Source organism: Macrosteles quadrilineatus, unplaced genomic scaffold (genome assembly GCF_028750875.1).
Source record: "Macrosteles quadrilineatus isolate MER2022 unplaced genomic scaffold, UCM_ALF_1.0 Scaffold_9__3_contigs__length_116548681, whole genome shotgun sequence".
Taxonomy (NCBI): domain Eukaryota; kingdom Metazoa; phylum Arthropoda; class Insecta; order Hemiptera; family Cicadellidae; genus Macrosteles; species Macrosteles quadrilineatus.
Window position 1 is genome coordinate 108,858,278 of NW_026542602.1, and position 19,950 is coordinate 108,878,227.

The 19,950-nt window shown below is 36.1% G+C and overlaps 2 protein-coding genes across 3 annotated transcripts in view; one reads left to right on the forward strand and one right to left on the reverse strand.

Annotated features, from left to right (window-relative positions):
- The window catches only part of LOC129002427 (elongation factor-like GTPase 1), a 159,950-nt gene that overhangs the window by 114,996 nt on the left and 25,004 nt on the right, over window positions 1–19,950 (forward strand). The gene's annotated exons all lie outside the window — the stretch shown is intronic.
- LOC129002429 (protein giant-lens-like) lies at window positions 364–19,283 on the reverse strand. The gene is made up of 4 exons (XM_054430223.1): window positions 18,978–19,283; window positions 4,859–5,032; window positions 2,997–3,206; window positions 364–2,423 (listed from the first exon to the last, which is right to left on the reverse strand). The coding sequence occupies exons 1-4, from the start codon at window positions 19,194–19,196 to the stop codon at window positions 2,214–2,216; spliced, it is 813 nt and encodes a 270-aa protein (XP_054286198.1). The 5' UTR covers window positions 19,197–19,283; the 3' UTR covers window positions 364–2,213.

The following is a 19,950-nucleotide window of genomic DNA, read 5'->3' on the forward strand; positions in this document are numbered from 1 at the left end:
TACCTCTTGTCATCCTATCATCATTAACATCCCAATGACGAATAACAACTATACCCTTGATCGATATAGCCTGGAATTGAACTAGTGAGCCTCAGATTTGAAGGCGAACACTATAGCCATTCGACTTCCCATAAAATCGTCTGAATCGATTCCGGAGAACCCAGAGAATCGACTTGTTAGTCCAAACCAGAGAGCACAGAATAGAAATAGGGGGGCTACGTATATCGTATACTTTCTATTCTGTGCTCTCTGGTCCAAACATCGCCATTTGTATTTTAGGCAATTTCCATTAAGTTTCATTTAATTACTTGTACTAATACTAATTGGAATGATCAGGACAAGGTTTGAATGAAAAATAGGCAGTTGTAATTAAATAAAAGTTTATTTCACAGTTATAATACACTGGGGACTAATAACATAACATAGTTTGCTCCGCCACTTCTCTGTAGTGACTTGGCGTTTGATTTTGTACAAGGGCAAAGCTCTGCTTGCTTTCTCAAAACTTATCTACTTCTACAATGAATTAGGTCCATTCATACAGTTTTTCTAAGATATCTTGTAATTAAATAACCAAGCAAGGTGTTTCAAGATTTGTTTCATTGTCTAACAGATTGGATTTTGATTTTACAATTTCTTGGCTGGTAAAAAAAAGAGAATTCTCTCATTAATTAGTAATGTGCTAGTAAACTATAAATGATTTGTCTCAAAAGTGGGTACCACTTTTGAATATTGATGTCGGAAGTTTATTTTTTGATTTATTGTTGTCTTTGGTAATTTAAGACACTGTAAAGTTTAAATTCATCTTAAAATAAACCCACATATAATTAATAATTGATTTTATAACGATCGTAGTGCTATACATAACAGATTTTCAAGAACCTGTTTTCAGTTTACACTAGATACTTTGTAAACACTCCATTATTGAGTTCCAAAAGAAGTAGATAAGTTTCAAGCTCTTTCATACAACTTACACTTCAACAATAGCCTCTATATCAGGTACAAAAAGCCTCGACTAACCAACTATCTACACCTATACGAGCTAATAAAGCAATCAACAGATCAAGTACAATTAATTATACTAGAACTAGTCTGCAATACTTTGGACTCTATCCATTGAACTTTACATAGGTTCATATCTACACTGTACAGCTAACAATAATACAGTTTACCGAATAGTTCTTCTAAAATATTTAAATCGTAACAATATATCATAATTTTATATTAGTTACACAACTTTACAAAACGCTATCTACAAAAAATAAAACTTTGAAATAAATAATAACTCTTATTCTAGTAACTTATAACTATGTTCAACACATTGTAAATGTTTGTACGTAAAATCCCATTTATACATTCGGTAAAATGTTATGTACGGTATTCTAAGTTATTGTTGCAAACAATGTTTATAAGTTCAATAATTCGAATTGTTGAATTGTTTAATTTATATAAACACAGTTTTTTCAGTAGTTACATTAGATTTTTTCCCAAATATTTACAAAGAAATCAATTTTAAACGCAATAGAAAAGCTATATTTTTTTGTGGCTCATAGAACAAAATTAATATATTTTCCAAATACTGGTTATTTACTATACTTATTTCATTGTGATTTTCTTTTTCCTTTTAATAATTCTTTGAAATAATGTTTTGTTTATAATTTTTTATGAACTGATTCTTTGATTTATATTAAAATACTAAAAAGTAGTGTGAATTTTGTATGTCTTTTAATAAATAAACTTCAACCATCTAATAAGATTAATACAATTGTTTAGTAGTTACCATTCCCGTAGTTTCAGTTAAAATCACATATTCCTAATTGTTTGTGATAAAGTATGTCTTGTAAATTTAATATTAACTTGCGAAGATTAATATTTTCATTATTCAAAATGACCATTAACAACAAATTTGTTTATATATAATCATTAACCTTGTTTATATTTGAATGTCTGTTATATGTCGTTGTACAACTTTTTACTCAAAAAAATAAACAAATAACTGACTCACTATGTGCTTTCGTGAATTTACATAAATAATAGCTTTATAGTAACCCCTTTCAATGTTTTTAAGTTCAATAATTTTATACGGTTAATTTTGAGTTTAAAATCGTTTTATAACACAGTAAAAGAAACATCCACTCTTAGACTTTACTTGAGTTTAACCCATCAAAAGTTCCATCGCGGGACATCGTTTGTATAACAGAACGCACTGTAGTTGACTACTTGGGGAAGCAGTATCCGGAGTAAGTCCTGATGTTCTCCTCCACGTAGCTCTTCCCCTGGACTGTGCCGGGGTCCGTGTGATGGGTCGGACAGTAGTGGTTGTGAGGACACTGACATAGGGTGTTGGTGTTGACTTCGTCCAGCAGTTCCAGCCTCTTGCGTACCGTGAACAGACGACAAGGCTCTTTGCGTTGGCAGCGTAGCCTCTGCAACAGGGATAAAGATAAATAAGTTAACGCTGTGGAACAAGTGAAAGATGTCAGAGTAGAGAAATGAAATAAAAATTGTCTAGCAAGCTGGGTAAACAAGTAAAAAGTGGAATGAATATGTCAGAGACGTAACACTGCGTAGCAAAAGCTGATAAGCAAGTACGATGCATAAGTAAACACTGTGAAACAAGTGGGATGAATAAAAACATTCAAAACATAACTGAGTGTGATGCTATTAATATGCTTAGTTTTTGTATCACAGTGTCATAGTTTTGAAAGTGATACATTATGTGATAGAAAATAATATACAGTTTATAATAGGCTGTCCTTACAGTTTAGTGCCATTTGACAGTTATCGTATTCGCGTATAAATCAGTTTAATTGAATTCAACACTAATGTATTCAATTATTATACTGGCTACAATGTGCAGCTACAATATGGAAAAGCTAGTTATATCTATAGTCAAAGGCTCAACCTCTTTAGACTCTTAGCTAAGAATCGATAGATCTTTCTCCTCAAAAGCAATATGTAGTTTATTACCGAATAATATTTGAATTGTTAACACTTACACTCTGAGGGCTGCACGCGAAGCTGTACTGGTAGCCTATCTGACCGTCCCTTCCCTTGAAGGCTTGTTGTTTGATGAGGTACGCCACCGCGCCCCTAGGGCAGTGGCAATGTACCAGCTGTGACGTCACGTTGTCTGGTCCCGACGTCAGCGTCCACGTGACGTCACGGAAGTAGCGACACTTGGGCAGCTTCTTGACTGGCTCACACAGCTGTGGACAACATGCTAGTATTAATATTGTGATTTTTTCAATATATTTGTTTTGTTAAATGTTGTATCAGCGGCCATAATAGTGAAACTATTAGTATTCCTTTGTAAATAGTGGTTTTAAATAGGCAGGTTATTTATTATTCCGTGTTAAGTGTGATTTTTTACAGCGGATATCAGCGTATTTATGTATAAACCTTGATTATACACCAGTGGTATAAAGAACTCCTATAGATTACAGGTTCCGTTTTATTATTTACTTCGATTGTTCCGTCAAACCACGGACAGAAGCCCGCAGTCTTACACGTGAAGTGGTTTGCTACGCACCTTCTGAAGGCGTTCGTTAAATACAAAATCTCCTAGTTTTACTTTCTTTGTGTGAATTCTTATTTGTTATTGATTAAGTTTACATTGAATTGAGTTGACTTGGTCAAACAATATTTTTTTAAATTTGAAAACTGATTTTTTTTGTAGGCAAGATTGTCAGTAGCCGTACCTTGTAAAAACACTCTGTTAATACTGTGTTTATTAAAAGATCAACACAATAATTGACCATTTAATTGGTTAGGTTAGAATCGAAAGTTTTTTAAGATTTTAAAATTGTTTAGGGAGTTCCTTCATGGGGGTTTCAATCTATTCATTAGTATGTTTTATCAAAGATCTATTTCATCCACCAGGTTTGTCTGTTGATAAACGTGTATTCTATTTTTTCTAAAACCTCCAAAAAAAGGTTTATACTGACATGCTGCAACTGTTCATTTATATGGGATGTAAATGTGATAGGCTACATTATTTTTAAATTGTTTTGATTATTTATCTATAAAATATATAAAGATGGTTGTTTTTGATTAAGTGATAATGTTTGACCGTGATTTCAATGGTCAAAAGAACCACTTGGAAGATACGGGTACAACTATACCTACAATATAGTAATCAATTTTCTGTTATTCCGAAACAAAACGATGCAACATTTTAGGGACGTGTCACTATTAGATCGACAGGCGTCCGATAGCCCTAAAACTTGAATTGTTGTCGTATATTTGCCGCTCTTCTTTGAGGTTAATTTAATAAAAATAATTATAAGCAAAAGAACGCATTAATCATTGAATGAACTGATTCTTCTTCGTCTGACTGAATATACAAATCGTCCATACGAACAAGTCTTGTTTGGGCCGAATAAGATTCAATACACCAATAGGATTCAATACACGCCTAAACCTCGTTTAGATCAGTCTATCGAGGTCCAACATATAAAAAATACAGCCAACGGAAGACTCGAATCATTGCATCTTATCTTTATGCGCTGATCTATCCATGACATCTCGAGAGGATCAATGGCATCTCAGCTTTTGTTGGGGTCGCCTCAGAACAGTTCGAGACCAAACCACTCGACCTGGACAATGCTGGTGTTAAGGGGCGTCATTGTAGAAAAAGCAACCCCATTGAGTCGACAGATGTCCGGGCCAAAACACTTTTGTGGGGGTCATCAATCTCCTCGCATCACCTTCAGCTACAGACACTGCTAGCTGCGTCATCGTCATTCGACGGATAGCATTCCGGAAATTTCAACATCAGGCCCTATACTTTAGGCATGTCTTGTCTTGGACACATGCATCTCTACAGAGCTACGTGTACGTATACTGTATCTCGTCTTACCTTGAGCTGCCTTGTCTTGTCAGAGAGTGTGTGTCCGTCGTTGGACGACAGACTAGAGGAACACTTGGTGGAGCCTGGACACCTGCATTGTCTCTCTATCCAGGGTGATTCGTACATGTCTACTTTGCTGCAAACAGACCACGGCCTGCACACTGGTAGTTCCTCTTCTGATTCCTATAACATCGATATAAGTACTGTATTAGATTTGTTTGTGTAGTAAATAAAATTGTACAGGTTGGATTGAGATTTTATCCTCTTTATTGCCAATGCTCTTTTTTAGTATTACCTCTTTGAGCTACAACTGAATAACGATGCCAACACACTACAATATTCGTTTAGTAAGAGTCAAGATTATTTATTTCAATAGAGAGGGTGGAAAATTTACATTAAACCTATTTGGTGGCACCGGCAAGTTTCTCAAGGATTATTCATGAAAAGCTCAGTAATCAAGTTAATACTTCAAAGTCAAACTTCAAGGATCAATATGGCGCTCGTCTTGATAATGAAGTTTTGCAACAAGATGTTCATCAATTAAATGACAAGAATGGCCGATTCAATGACGCTTACGTCTTTTACAGCTTCTTAATGATTTTACTCAAGGAATCCGAAGATAAATAATTGATTTTAGAAAAAACATCTAATGTTAGCACGCAACAAGCGGGTTCTCCGAACAACTTTGTCCGCGATAGATTGGCCGAGGCGACGACCCGACGGGGCTCGCTGGATAGAAATGTCTGTCGCATTGCTACGGCAGAATGAAACGAATAGCACAATTATATGTGAGGGAAAAAGAGAATCGCGGCCGGTAACTATTTGTGAAATGGCCGTAAACCCGGGAGGTATGTGGCGGTGGAGGCAAAGCGGCGACGGCGACATCCGGGGCATTGGACTGTTGGATTACATGTAGATTGTGGATTGAGGAAATCTCCTGTATATTGACGTCTACAGTTTGTTTACTTAAAGCGACTAACAGCTGGTGGTACAAAGGAAGGGAAGAGATTGATTTAAGTCATAGGGTGAATGGAAAACTGTGGAAAAATATGTGAAATTCAAATTTGATCAATATGAGAGATATAAATGTACATGTGAGTGTGGAAATTAGATTATCAAGTGCAATCTGTTTACTTAACATTACAAACAGTGATTGGTGGAAAGAAATTAGGGAGAACAATTGTAGCCAAAGCATGAACAGGGAATCTTGTAAAAGATAGAGGGAAATTCTATCAAGGTCAGGAGAAATTACTGATTTACTCATCATTAATTTAAACTTTTTCATTTTGTCATGGTTTTGGACTCAAACAAATGGCATTAATTAAAGACATACAATACACTCGTGTATTAATACGACGCGGTCTGGGGGAGCTTGGGGCACAGCTTCACTACTTTATGTAAGACGGGATTAGGCCAGAGGACTTTTCCTGTCACTTTTCACTATCTATCTAATTCGACTGCCCAGTTGGTTTTCTCCTTGTCATAGCTAGTGTTAAAAGTTTAACTTAAGCATTATGTCCTTCAGTAGAAAATTAAATAATTGGGTAAAAATTGGGAATATTTATAAAAATTTGAAAAGTTACATAAAAGTTACACCGTCCTCAAGTTAAGGTTAAACACAGAGTATAATAACTCAATTTCACCGCGCATCTGAAGACGAATAGTGAAACAACTATAAAACAAGTACAAATGGTTATTTTAGAACGTATTATCTTTTCTTGTATAAGTGATATAGGTCGATAGTTTCCCCGATCAGATCACTATCTCCGCAGCTATTATTAACTAAGTGCACTGTTGACACTCAATACCAAGTCCCGCATGGGTGCAGCTGATCTTGAGTGTCTTGGTACAACAACGTCGTGAATGTTTGGCAAGATCGGTGTCGTCATCCACACTGCAGCACACCTGCGTACTCCCAGGGGAGGGGGTGCACCACAAGAGTCATGTTACTACTACTTATCTCGGGGATCGGTTACAAGAGTGGTCTCGTAGATAACGCGTCCATGTTTTCAATAAATTTGAATAATTTTGAATTGATGATTGATGATGATTTATTTTTTGTTCGAAAAGATTGTTTTTAGATTTTTGTGTGTATACTGTATAGTGTTTGTATTTCATGCGCAAGTCTAGATGTGTTTGTGATTAGGACTCCTACCTATTCTATTTTTTCGATGATCTTGGTTTAGCGGTAGTTGATGAAAACTAAAAAGTGTTTCGTTCGTTTGATTTGATTTTCCAAAATGTAATAACTTGGTGTTCAAATTAAGTTGGGTTTGAAATACATAATCTGCTAGGTAGGTTTCCCATTTTACGATGTGATTAGCTGTGGAGTACTTAGCTGAGTTGAGTTTTGCATTTTAAAGCAGCTAATCTTAGGAAACAATGCATATGTTTAACTTTCTACTTTCTCAGTGGGGATTTATTTAGTTCTTGATTCAGGCTAGCCTAGTTTTAGATCTAGGAATACAATATGTTATAGTTAGAAGGTTTACTGTTGTTTTTAAAATAGCGTGAGTAACCATATTTTGAAAGGGCCATTGAATTATTTATCTAATACAGATTCCCTCATAAAGTGTAAAATCGTCCGCATGTTACTTCCGTTGAAGAAAGTCAATTTGGAAAAGTAATTTCTAAAATCGGGGATAAAAAAATGAAAGCATACGGCAAGACGAATTTCTCATCAGTGTTAACGCGATATCTGACAGGTTTATGTTTGTGTCTGTGGGGGGGGGGGGGGCTGCCGGAAACTATATGTAATAGTTGTGAGTTGGGTCCTGGTACCAAATTTAATTATGAGGAGCGGGTTCGTGTCGTGGGCCGGGATAGCGGGGCCCGTAGAAGCTGTTTTAGCTCAAAAAAGTATTCTAAGACTGCCTGAGATCTTATTGTACCTATTATATGTTTGAGGTCGTTTTATGTGACTCCCGTGAATCTTTGTGTAAGTGGATCTGCTGTATTATACTTTTACTTTAAGTATAGACTAACTTTTATTAATAATTACTTAGATACTCAAGTATGTTCAAGACCATAATTTACTTTAAGGGTTGGCTGATTCTTGTTTTAAATAGGGTTAAATTTGTGCACGATTTCATACAAATTAATTTCAAACGATTCGTTGGAGTTTTTTGCGATAGTGTTATCGCTTGGTCGGATATTTTTAATCTTGGTAACGGCTGTGAAAATGTGTTCGAAATACATTACACGTGTTTAAGAATAAAAAAATCGGAGAAGTATTATTTGATTAACCCACATTTTCAACGGATTATGAACTTCTTAAAAATCTTCATCTCTAATAGTGCAAAAGATTCTATTTCATAGGGTGGAGGTTTTATAGAGTAGTACTGTACAAGTCGTCTTGCCAAACTTATGTAACCGGTACCACTGAAAATTAAGATGTTGCAAATGTACTCCGAAAGATGAAATATAGCTCACATAGATCGCAAAACCGCAACTAAGCAGTTGATCTTAATAATCGTACAGGTAAACGTTTAATTGACTGTTAAAGATGTTAAGATACTCCTTTATTATGGAGATGTTGAAACCTTCGTAGCACAATTTACGACGAAAACATGTTGACAAACAAATTTATTTATCCTCGACATTTTATTCCACTCTGATTTTCCTCACTCAAGATGGACCGGTGAGAGGAGTGACAACACGGAAGATCTCGTGTACAGTCTGGTGCGCGAGGTCTACATTGTGTGGAGGCGAGTGTACGCACACCTGCGCCGGCGCGGCTGACCATTCAGTGCGCAGCGCTTGCGCAGCGGCGTGGTTGCGTCAGACCATTCATCCCGTCCATGCGCTGATCTGTACTTCGACAATTTGTTGTGGGATTTCAGACACATTTAATTTGGGATGTGATATAACATGGGACAGTTTGAATTATGTACGAGTTAACTGTATCGTTGTTTGGAACACGCTTTGAACAGTTTTATTATTGTAGGGTTCGGAGGTTTTCAAATGATTACGAGTAAAGAATTTTTAACGTATTCGAATCTGTTGAGCGAGAAATATAGGTTTGGTCTTATGAGTAAAGCTACTTCGATGGGATAGAATCATTAGATTTTGTAAAGTTGGAATGGTCATCACTTATCTATTATTTATTAATTTACTCTCTTGCGTTTTCGCAATGTATAGTTTATTGCTTTGTTTTTTTTTTTCATAAGCTTTGCTACAATATGCGTGTTAGTCCATTCATGTGGGTTAAGTTAAATGCAGACACAATACCGGATCGACTGAGTTTATTTTAATGATAATTAATGCAATTCAGAGGAGAGATTTTAAACGCACAATGTGTTTAACTTTATCTCATAATGTTTCACGTTCACAAGTTTTTATTAAATGAAAAAAAAATTATTACATTACTATACTTGGGTTGCAGGTGATTTTACATTTCGTAACTGTTGGGTGATAGCTTAAGTTGACGTCACAATGTTGTTGTTAAATCTCAAGAGAAAGAAACGATTAGGCCAATTCAGGAAGTCGCTCCACCTGTTTCTTCAGCCTACTTCTATTCGTGTTTACTACATCTGGCACACCCTATGAATGTTTCTGTAGTTTATTTAAAGAACCTGCTTACTCCAGGCTCTCGAGGTGTGATCGGATGTCAATGTACTATACAGCTGATTTATGGTAACTCGTGTTGCTCGTCAGGCTCGTGCGGTGTGTCGCTGTGTCGCAAGTGAGGAGTGAGCCCACTGGTTGTGGTTGTAGGTTGTTGGAAGGTCAGTTCAGCAGGTGTAGGGTGTATGTGTTGGCGTTGCTCGTGGTCCTCGCGTTACAACATCCAATAGTTACCTCCACCTACACTACACTCGACAGAGGGAACGGCGGTTGCGAAACGGTCAATCTCGCCGGTGTTGAAGGTGGAACGCTCAACGCTGGACCGCGCGGACTTAACTTCCCGCCAAACCGGGCGAGGCCGAGCGACCAGTTACTTTCAATTCATTGATAGGTCTCTCTCTCTCGCTCGCTCTCTCTCTCTCCCTCACTCAATGGGCACAAGTTCATTGAGGCTCGGCCGCCGTATAAATAGAACGCCGGTGAATGGGCATGAGCGTTCCCGCGCAAACTACAGCCGTGCTGGAAGGCGGGTGCGTTCTGCGTGGTCGCCACCTGATGCAAAATTTGTCAAGTTTTGTTTAACGCCTTTTACGAAGTGAAATCAGTAAGTTTTCGTAATCTCATTATACTGATTAGATCGGATTCAAAGACAGTATCTGAGTTTCTTACTTCAGGGAATCTTCCTAGAAAATCTTTGTTTATTTTATGTGAATTTTGATGCAACTTTATGTTATGCTATTATCTAATCAAAATGTATAAGAATGAAATATGTACCTACTTCGATACTTGAATAACTACTGATCAAATCAGACAAATCGTTTAACTTTATGTTGTATAAGTTGTGTTTACAGGATGATATTTCGATCATTTTTGCAGTGTGATAGTGACTCATACAGCTGTTTACAAAACAGCCACAGTTGAAGATAATGTTAAACTTTAAGTTATCTAGGAAAGAATGTTTTTATATATAGAACAAAATTGTATCTATGATCCAAAATATTTAAAACGCTTAGTCAATTAACAAATTCGACCTACGTACGCCACTACAATACTCTTGTGCGTAACTATAAAACGTCGAATTTACCATTTACATCTCACATTAAGGGTTAGTATCGCTCCTTTATATTCTGTTTTCCATTATTCAAATATTTTCCCTTGACACCGTCAGAAATCATTGTGATAGGCTTCGATTGTCTAGTTTTGCAACATATACTATTATATGACTATACTGTACTAAGTAAGGAAGTATAAGTAGGCAGTATTGTTGTTTTATCGTCCATTCATCTTGACGACAACAGTGCAGTTTGCAGTGATAGTTGACTTGTCCAACTTAGGAGAAGACGTGATCTTGGTGGGATAGAGCTGCTGGAAAATTCCACTAATTGAATGAATGATTACGGCACAAGTTGATTATACAATACTACGATTAAGTATTCTTCATGTTTACACTATAATGGGTGGTCCACAATAACTGCTCATATTTTGTTATGTGACATCATCGGCGATTTTGAGACGATTTTTGCTTCGAATGGTTAAGGATTAATAGCGTTTCATGTGATTATAAGTTGTTCAAACTATTTAACTTTTCTAATGCTGGTGGCATAAAAAAAAATAATGTGTGAAATCTATACAATGTTTGTTTGTGGGTGTGAAGTAATAAATATAACAACGCTGTGTAAAATAACAATTACGGTTAATTAAAACTCAAAGAAATATTTACAAAATATTTCTTAAATTGTTCACACACCTTTATATGGTTATTGCATGAGGAACTGGATCATTACGATGAATGTGGAGGTTATTGCGAATTAACCGTTGCGTAATAATCATGGACTCGTAATTTAGAAAAAAAACTCTTTGACAGCGAAACCCCAGTGTTAAACAGCCCACTGCTCGATTTAATTCAACTAAAATGCTATCAGCTGGGCTTCTAATTGTTGCAAAATCAACTGTCTAAGTGAAGTAGCAGCTGAGAAATGACTGTTTAAAATGGATCACCGTTACTATACTAATTCTTTTGGATTCTTAGACGTTAGTAGGGGAAAATAACGGATTTGCTTGTATATAAGTAGAACTCTCTTTAGAAAAGGTGCTTACATAGTTACGCGTTTGCATTTTACAAGCAACCGCGTAACTAACTATGTAAGCACCTTTTCTAAAGAAAGTTCTACTTATATATAAGCAAATCCGTTATTTTCCCGTACGTGTCACAGGTTTATTATTTCATAGAGTTTGGGGAAAATACATAAATAAGTAGACATCTTTTCTGTTATATCAATATCAATGCTTTACTCCTGTGACTGTGGTGTTTATTACGCAAATAACTTTTAAATTCGCGAACAATATGTCTCCGCCATAATTTCATTATAGATTAATTCTTTTATGGAATACCTTTTGATTGCAAATCAAATATTATTATTAACTGTAACTGTATATACCCTGATAAAATGAGCTAATATTAAATTAATTTGTAATGTATTGATTCGGTTGACAACAACAACATTTGTTTGTATATGATAAAAGCGCACTGCGAGGAAGTACAGTTTTTTCCTAGATTGTGATTATATAACTATAAACTTGCATCATGCTTGATGTTTGGATGCTGTTATGCTATTGGCTACTTTAAGACGAGAAGTTGGAGATCACAGTTTCTTATCTTAGTAGCTTAGTGAACATTCAGCATATTCAACCCACTTTTATTGTATTTAGCTCAACGCAATTTAAGTAAATTTCGGAATCTAAAATTAATTTGTTTATAGTTTGGGGCAGATTTGGTTCCTCTCTCAAGACTAACCGTTTGGTAACCATTTCGAATAGCCATTTCCTTATTATTAATCGCATTTGGAAGTTTATTATGTAAGTAGCATCACAGTAGTGAAACCTGTAAACGATGGACAAGCGATCAAACCATTTGCGTTCGAGTTACAAAACGTTTCACATTGAGATTTGACAAGTAAACAAGTAATTAACATAGTATATTACTGAAAAATTCTTATTTTTGAGTAACGTGGTCAATCTCTCCGCGGCTCTCCCTCGCCCGTGAATCGATGTCGGCGGATTTCCTTCAAGTTAATGCATAACTTTGGTAGTTTGCGACATCCTAGAGTGCAATAGCTAACGGTATCCGGACGACGTTGTCCGTTCGCCGTTACTTCCGGATCCGGCGGCCAGGGGCTCCGCCCGTAGGAGGTCGAGGACGTAGAGGATCAGGATATGTGGAGGTTTGGACAATCATGGTGGCAAACATTATCCAGCACACTTCTTGGAAAAAAGCGATTTTCATTCGTCGTTATGTGCTCGGAATTAACGGAGGCTACAAGAAGTATTTCGTCAAACCTTTTTGATCAATATTGCTCTTGGTTGCCTAATAGGAGATCCTGCTCGCTTTTCTAACCATACTAGGGAGCATGAAAAATGTAATCGGTAGTATTTGTGCGGGAACATATGGAGCAATTAAAGTTGTACAAGACCAAGACTCCATTTACATCATTGTGATATAAATTATAAGCGAGAGATAATACAGTAGACTGCAGTGTGACTCTCAGGTTAATTTTAGCACAATTTCACTTGAGGGCCATCCAAAGCAAAGACTGCGTGTGCGTAACTGGTTCCTGGTTTAGCCAGTGGTAGCGCGTGACTCAAACGAAAGATCAACGCGTTAACAAATGTTAAAAGTTTTAGTCGACTTCCAAATATTTAAAAACACCAAAAGAAACAAATCCATTTAGATAGCCAAGTTGCCCAGGATCTAGGTCAATTGCAAGAGCCTCGAAAGTCCCAGCTTCTACGACCACTCCTCCCGGATGGCCCGAAGACCTCAGCGCCGGCGCCACGGTTGAAAGTGACACCTGGGAGTCGCCACTGTGGACTTAAGCCAGGAAAAAGTGAAGGTTAGGCGCCACCCGGCGTCCTTCGGCGCATTCCGACATACGCAGCTGGCTGAATCTCATCGTCGTAATTGCGATTTTCTTCTTGATTTTTTCAACTAAAGAATATATTTTACCACTGGGAAATTTCATCTTCGGATTTCGATATGTGATTCTCAATTTTGGTGTTGATCAACGAAAATGTGTTGAGATTGAGGCTTTTGGAATATTTGCAGTTGAATCGCTGTTAGGTATATTGTAATAGCGACATTGAAATACTGCATTTGTCAAACTGGATGGTTTTGAAAATGTAGTCGGATTAAGTTACTGACTTCCCAGAGGATTAGAGTGGGAAATCAAGATTAATTATAGCGCGAAAGTCAGCTTAAGACAAATATGTTCATTCTCCCAACTTAATTTCGATTGGTTCAAATTTAAATAAGGCTAAATATATTATTTAATGATTCAATGTTTAGACATTATGGCTGGAGAGAAGTTATTTAATAAGTAGTGACTTGACTAGCTCAATAAAATATTTTGATTGTAATGTATATTTTTGTTATTTAGTGAGTTTTAGTCTTTGTACCCAATTAAGCTTCTTGGTCAATTAAGCCATGGTTCCAAAGGGAAAATTTAGCTGGGTAAACATTTTGTGATGTGATCCTTAGCATAATTAACTATCTTTAATTTGTGCTGAACACAAAGTAGTAGTATTTTTCAATCTCAATATACGTGTTTTCAGTAGCCTATTTATAAGTCAGAACCCTAGTCCCTATTATAAGTATTTATAATTCTTCGGACCCCATGTCAACTCAACTTTGGTCTTGGACTGAAATCCTACTTCCAACGAACAACCTGACAAACTATAACTTTACTGGTTCGCCTCATCACATAGCATTCAGTGCGGATTTCTACGCTGTACACGTGTTGCCATCAGCGTGCGTATTTACGCTCTTCGTGTGTCGTGTCTACGCTACGCTGTGGCTGTAGGAAGCGTAGCGGAAGGATCTCGCTAAATCCCGCGTCCAGCGTCCTTGGTGTCCTGCGCCCACTAAGGCCGCGGCCATGTTGTTTATTACAGGCACTGCCCTGTGGCCGACATTCGCCTAGGACTAGGATATCTGTAGGCGAGGAGCTAGGAGTTAATATCAATTGTATTTTAGACAAGTTAAATTGGGGAAGTCGGTAAAAATGGGGATATTTTGATAGTACATCTGCGTATTTTACCGAATTTCCAACAGGGGAATAAGCTATTACCGTAGGTCTCATAGTAATACCTAGCCCAGGATCGATTTACTTTTTTTCATCTTGATGTCTTATAGGCCAAAAAGACAATCCATTCTAGTTTATATGTATATACATATACAGTATGATTTGTTTAACTGTAGACCTATAAATAGTTCAAATCCAGAATTTAAAAAACTATACGCAAATCCAGTAGCAGCAAACTTTATTAAACGTAATTGTAGTTAATTTTAATGCAAATTTAATTAGGCAAATGGAATCTCTCTTATTCTGCAGGTTTGCTGCAGCTGCGGAGGGGGATTTTTATTTCTTTTTACCGCAAAACCATTTTGTCGATCATAGTATATTATCTTTTATGATTCCTAAAATGGATTTTATGGGTTCAGAGACTGTATTAAAACATAAAATTTAAAAAAATCAAGAAACATTAAATTATTTAAGGCGCGTTTACACCAAAGTTGAGAACCAAAAGCTTACAACTCAAATTTGAGCAACTAGTTGATGATTTTTTGTGGAAACCAAAATTTCCTCCTCTCTAATTTAGAGCAACTACTGTAGTGGAAAACTTGTTGCCAAAGAATTAGCACGAAATAGTCAGTAGAGTCAAGGTGACGTAACCCTTTCTGAGAATACAGTAGTAAAACCCTTTCTGAGTTTTCAGAGTAGTGTAGTAATTTTGAATATTTGAAATTTTAATGATCGGATCGGACATAAAGTCAAGAAACGTGACATGAACTACAGGAAAGCGTTACATTTATTGTAGGTTGGACCAATTTTAACACATTGAACATGAGTCAACATGTTTTCATGCACAATATTCTTATTAGCGTTACGATGATTCTATAGTCTTCTTGAACTTTCTAATCAACAATATTGATTGATATATTTTGCAGGTCAAGCTTTTCTTAATGTAAACGGATTTAAGAGTTATTCGTCTGTTATGAGATTAAAAAGCCGAAAATATATCATTTCAAACATCTGTTAGAAAATAGCCAACAATGGGTACTATAGAGGGCAGCCTCCTGTACACAAAAACTGTTAAAAGGAAACTCATGAATTAATGTTATGTAGAGAAACCTAGAAGCCTATTTTGTGAGAAAAAACTACTAAAAACTACTGTACTGTACAAAGAACAGCTGACAAAAACAATTTTTTACCAAACCCCAAATATTGGTTAGGTAATAGTATTACTACAATATTAAGTAGAGATGCCATGTACCGTTGATTTATTTATCCAAGGATGGCTGGAGAGTCTAATCGAAATCAATTAACAGTCAATATCTTTGTTATGAAATAACTGTCCTGTTCTTGGACATATAACTATGTCTTCAGATTGTTATTAGACTTCATAATTCACAATCCCTAACAATTTAAAACAAAAATAAATAAAGCAACCTGACCAATTCTAAACATTCGTTTTTAAATCAAATAAATATGGTTATTTAGCAATGTTGTACCACAGACCTATGGTTAAACAAGTTTGAACGCGTTATCCCAAATATTCCATGCAGGTTTTTGTTTGATCTAGTACAAGTCGTAACGTGATTTTTATTGTAGTTTTTATGTCGAAATTCAATTTTCACCGTGCTTGTTTGGTCATGCAAGTTCTTTGGCGTTAACTCGTATGTTTCAATACTATAACCAAAACGAATGGTCGATCCAGTGGTTTAATGTACCATCTATTGTACATTAATTAATGTATGTAATAAAAGATTATACTATTTCATTTTGGCTTTAAAACTAATCCTAAATCGACACAAAATATTAAAATATTATCGTGTTCTTTGTAATTCCAAATTTAAAAATTCAATAAGCCAATGTTACTAAATTCGATCTCAATGTAAAGTTCCTTTTCTAGTAAAAATTACAAAATATCTACTGGCACGAGAAATTATATTGTCCTACTCTCGTGAAATGCACATAACACTAACAGTTCGGTTAAGTAAAGAATCTCGATCAAATAGATATTATTACTTTTGTTTTCATGTTAGTAAAATAACACAACTATCCAATGCTTAGTTGTATTTATATTTTTATCGAACACAAATAACATTCATAAGGAAGACTAATAAAATAGTCGAGGTACTAGCAAAACATTAATGAATCATTGATAGAAATGGAAACGAATAGATAAGACGTATTTTGTCTTTGTCGCTGTAACCTTGACACATGACACGTAGCTCGTTGTTTATGACACACGGTGACGATGACAACACGTGGACACGGTGATGTTGACAACACGTGGACACGGACGATGTTGACAACACGTGGACACGGACGATGTCACTGTATCCACCCCGTGGATCTCGGATTATTGACAATGACTAATACGTCCTAGATACTTGACTTTGGTCCTTCGAAACTAGGAAAACAACACCTATCTTCTAGGCGAGCGCCGAGGAAAACATCACTAAAAAGTTTGTTTTTTGTTTACAAACAGATTTTTAACTGCCATTTGTGACACTTTCAATACGCCATGTTATTTGTTGACAATTAAATGCATTATTCTATCAGTGAGTGTCAAAATAATGTATAAACTATCTAGTGAACCTATCCCTCACCTGTATATATCCCTATGCAATAGATCATGTTCAATAGGTGAAGTTAATTTAAATTAGCATGCGCCCCACGTTTTTCGTTTGAAATCGTACAATTATTTATTCTCTGAAAATATTTATAAATTATTTTATACTTTTTAGTACGTTTAAAAACATGACATTTTTGAAAAGTATTATAAATTATTTCCTTTTCTATGCCAGTTTAGCACCCCTATCTGCGCGTGCCCCCGCTAAATAGGCATAATACAGTGAAACTCTTAAACGTATAGCATATTCTTATCTCAAAAATCCTTTCGGGCTCGGCCTTAGTAGCTCTGTAGTTTCCCATGTTAACCTTATGAGTATTCAAATTTAAAGGGAATTAAAGCAGCTGTTTCAACTGAAAACGTTGGTTCAATGATATGCAAAAGTTTTAAAAGTTATAAGATTTACCAAAACACACTAAATCCAGCTACGATAAATACAACAACTTGTATTGCACATGTTGCTTGTAGCACTATTATTTTTTTGCATTTATGAAAACAGCTAATTTGAACTAAACAGCAACAAAAAACTGTGATACGCAATTAGAACTGTCAAATTAGGATTGTTTACATATTTGTGTTTTTAATTTCATGAATAATTTGTGATATTTTTTATAATTTATTTTTTTCTATTGTTTAGGTGAAGTGGTATAACATTATGGCTATGGTAGATGTGTAATACTATAGTACTTGAGGTCGTCCAGTAATCGAAACTCGACAAAAAATATGTAATGTGCAGCCTTCTCTATTTTCACCCCACACTGTGAATAAAACATGTGATTGGAGTTTCTTGAATTTGTTTTGATTTTCTGTTTATATTTTGTTCTTATTTTGTCACCAGCATGGCAACCCATAAGATCCATGTTAATTTTTTCAGAATTTTAAATTCATTTTTTGTGTTTATTTTGAGCCTATTTTAATTTATAAAGGGATTCTGCACATCTACAGGAAAATATCTTTCCAACAGTATGCATAGATTTTCTCTGCGATGCACACGAGCTGAGAAAAAAAGTTTTAAAGAAACATGCTTGCCTACAGATACCGATGTAGGGTTAATATTGTAATAATATACTATGTACTGTAGCACCTACACTTTACCGATCTTTAGTACTCTACCTGCATAGACTCGCGTTTTACCGTGGACAGGATCCTGCCTGTTGTGCGTACTCTTATCCTCGAAACATTGTATTCCTGAAGAATATTAAAATACTATCTACATTGGATCTAAACATAAGTTATCACCGGTAAATTATTCTTTTACAGCTTTAACTCGTACAGTAGGCCTACTTTCAACATTTAAAGTTTTTCCCGGAGACCCTTAGTCCTGTACTCTTGGCTAATCAAGGTCTCCCCTGTAAAAGAGCACCTATACTTTTGCCGTTCAAAACACTTCACCGATATTTAGTAGTCCATCTGTATAACCTTCCCATCTAATTTACTATATTTTCCTATCAAACATAGTCGTGCAGAATATTCAAACCCTGCCATTATGGATACTAATATGGCAAAAAGTTGCCCAACATAGACTTACGTATTCCTTTACCAATCAGTTTTCCCCTTGCATTATCACTACATTTCTCCTCTACCGTGGCACCTACACTATTGCCTACCCAAACCTAATTTTCTTCACGTAGTGTAGTAGTGTACAGCCCGCGTATTCTCCGGACAGTTGGCAGCTAGTCTGTATATTCAACCTATTCCAGTTTATTCTTATAGTTCATCCTATACAATATTGAAACCCTGTTAACATTGTATACTAACATGGCCCCAGTATAACACTTTGCATCTGGCTTATTTCTACTTTCAACATGTCAAGTTTTCCCTATACTTTTATTTACAATTTAAACATTTAAGTGTTTCTCGTACTCACCCCCACTTGGTAGAGCACCCTGAGCGGCCTGTAGTCGCCCCTGTCCTCCGTCTTGTACGCCAGGTACTCCGGCGACACTGTCGTCTGCAACGTGAACTCCTCCAGCACGTCCTCTAGTCTGTGGTATAGGTGGTGTTGTTGGAACACTATCAGTGGTAGACGAGACGACGAGGTCTCCAGCAGACCCGCCACGATCACTAGCACCGTAGACCACATCATATTCCCATAGTTTTTGTCCGTATACGTGACGCACGCCACAAAGAAGCAGTCGGTCTTACCGCGCGTTGAGGTCTCGCACTTGCACCGGTCACACTGGCACTGACGACGGCCGAGAACGCTGCGTCTTATGAATGAACGGAGGGGGCACCTGCCCCTCCCACCCCTCCCTATCTTACATTGTACGGGAGATGTGTTTTGTCAAATTACAGTTTTGGGAGTAATTATTGTATTTTTACAAACTTGTTGGGTGATTTGTGTTGTTTTGAAAATTCTATAAAACTGTTCTAATTTTGTAAACAATAAACAATAAAAAAATTATTGTTTAGATGTAGGCGATGTAGGTAGTGATTGACTTTTGTCAAATAATTATAAAGTAATAATCATATGGAATTGAGCTGGTCTAGTTGCCAAGATCTCTGATTCAAATCCCGCCAATCGCCAATGCCATACTGCCACAACGTTAATGTATGGCCTAAAAACTAAATCATTACCTGAACAGTTCCCAGCCTTGCATCCTTATTTGGAGGAAGGACATTAACATCCTAATTATTATCTTCATTTTTGTATAGCCTAATAGATTATAGTTTGTGTATATTTAGTAGATTGATTAGTTAATAGTGTACAGTAGGCCTAATGAGAAAAGTTGTATGAAGAAAATATTATTGCTAAAAGCTATTGTAATGATTCATTAGGATAACGAGAATTGAAATACTTGCAGTCATTAATCTAGTCCGGAAGATCAAATAATAAATTG

What these genes read in the sequence shown, in the direction of transcription:
- LOC129002429 (XM_054430223.1), bottom strand. Translation starts at nt 19,196, where the DNA reads ATGATGTGGTCTACGGTGCTAGTGATCGTGGCGGGTCTGCTGGAGACC. An exon ending in GGGTGCTCTACCAAGTGGGG is followed by an intron (nt 5,033 to 18,977) that starts GTGAGTACGAGA and finishes TCGATGTTATAG; the next exon opens with GAATCAGAAGAGGAACTACC. An exon ending in ACAAGACAAGGCAGCTCAAG is followed by an intron (nt 3,207 to 4,858) that starts GTAAGACGAGAT and finishes TGTTGTCCACAG; the next exon opens with CTGTGTGAGCCAGTCAAGAA.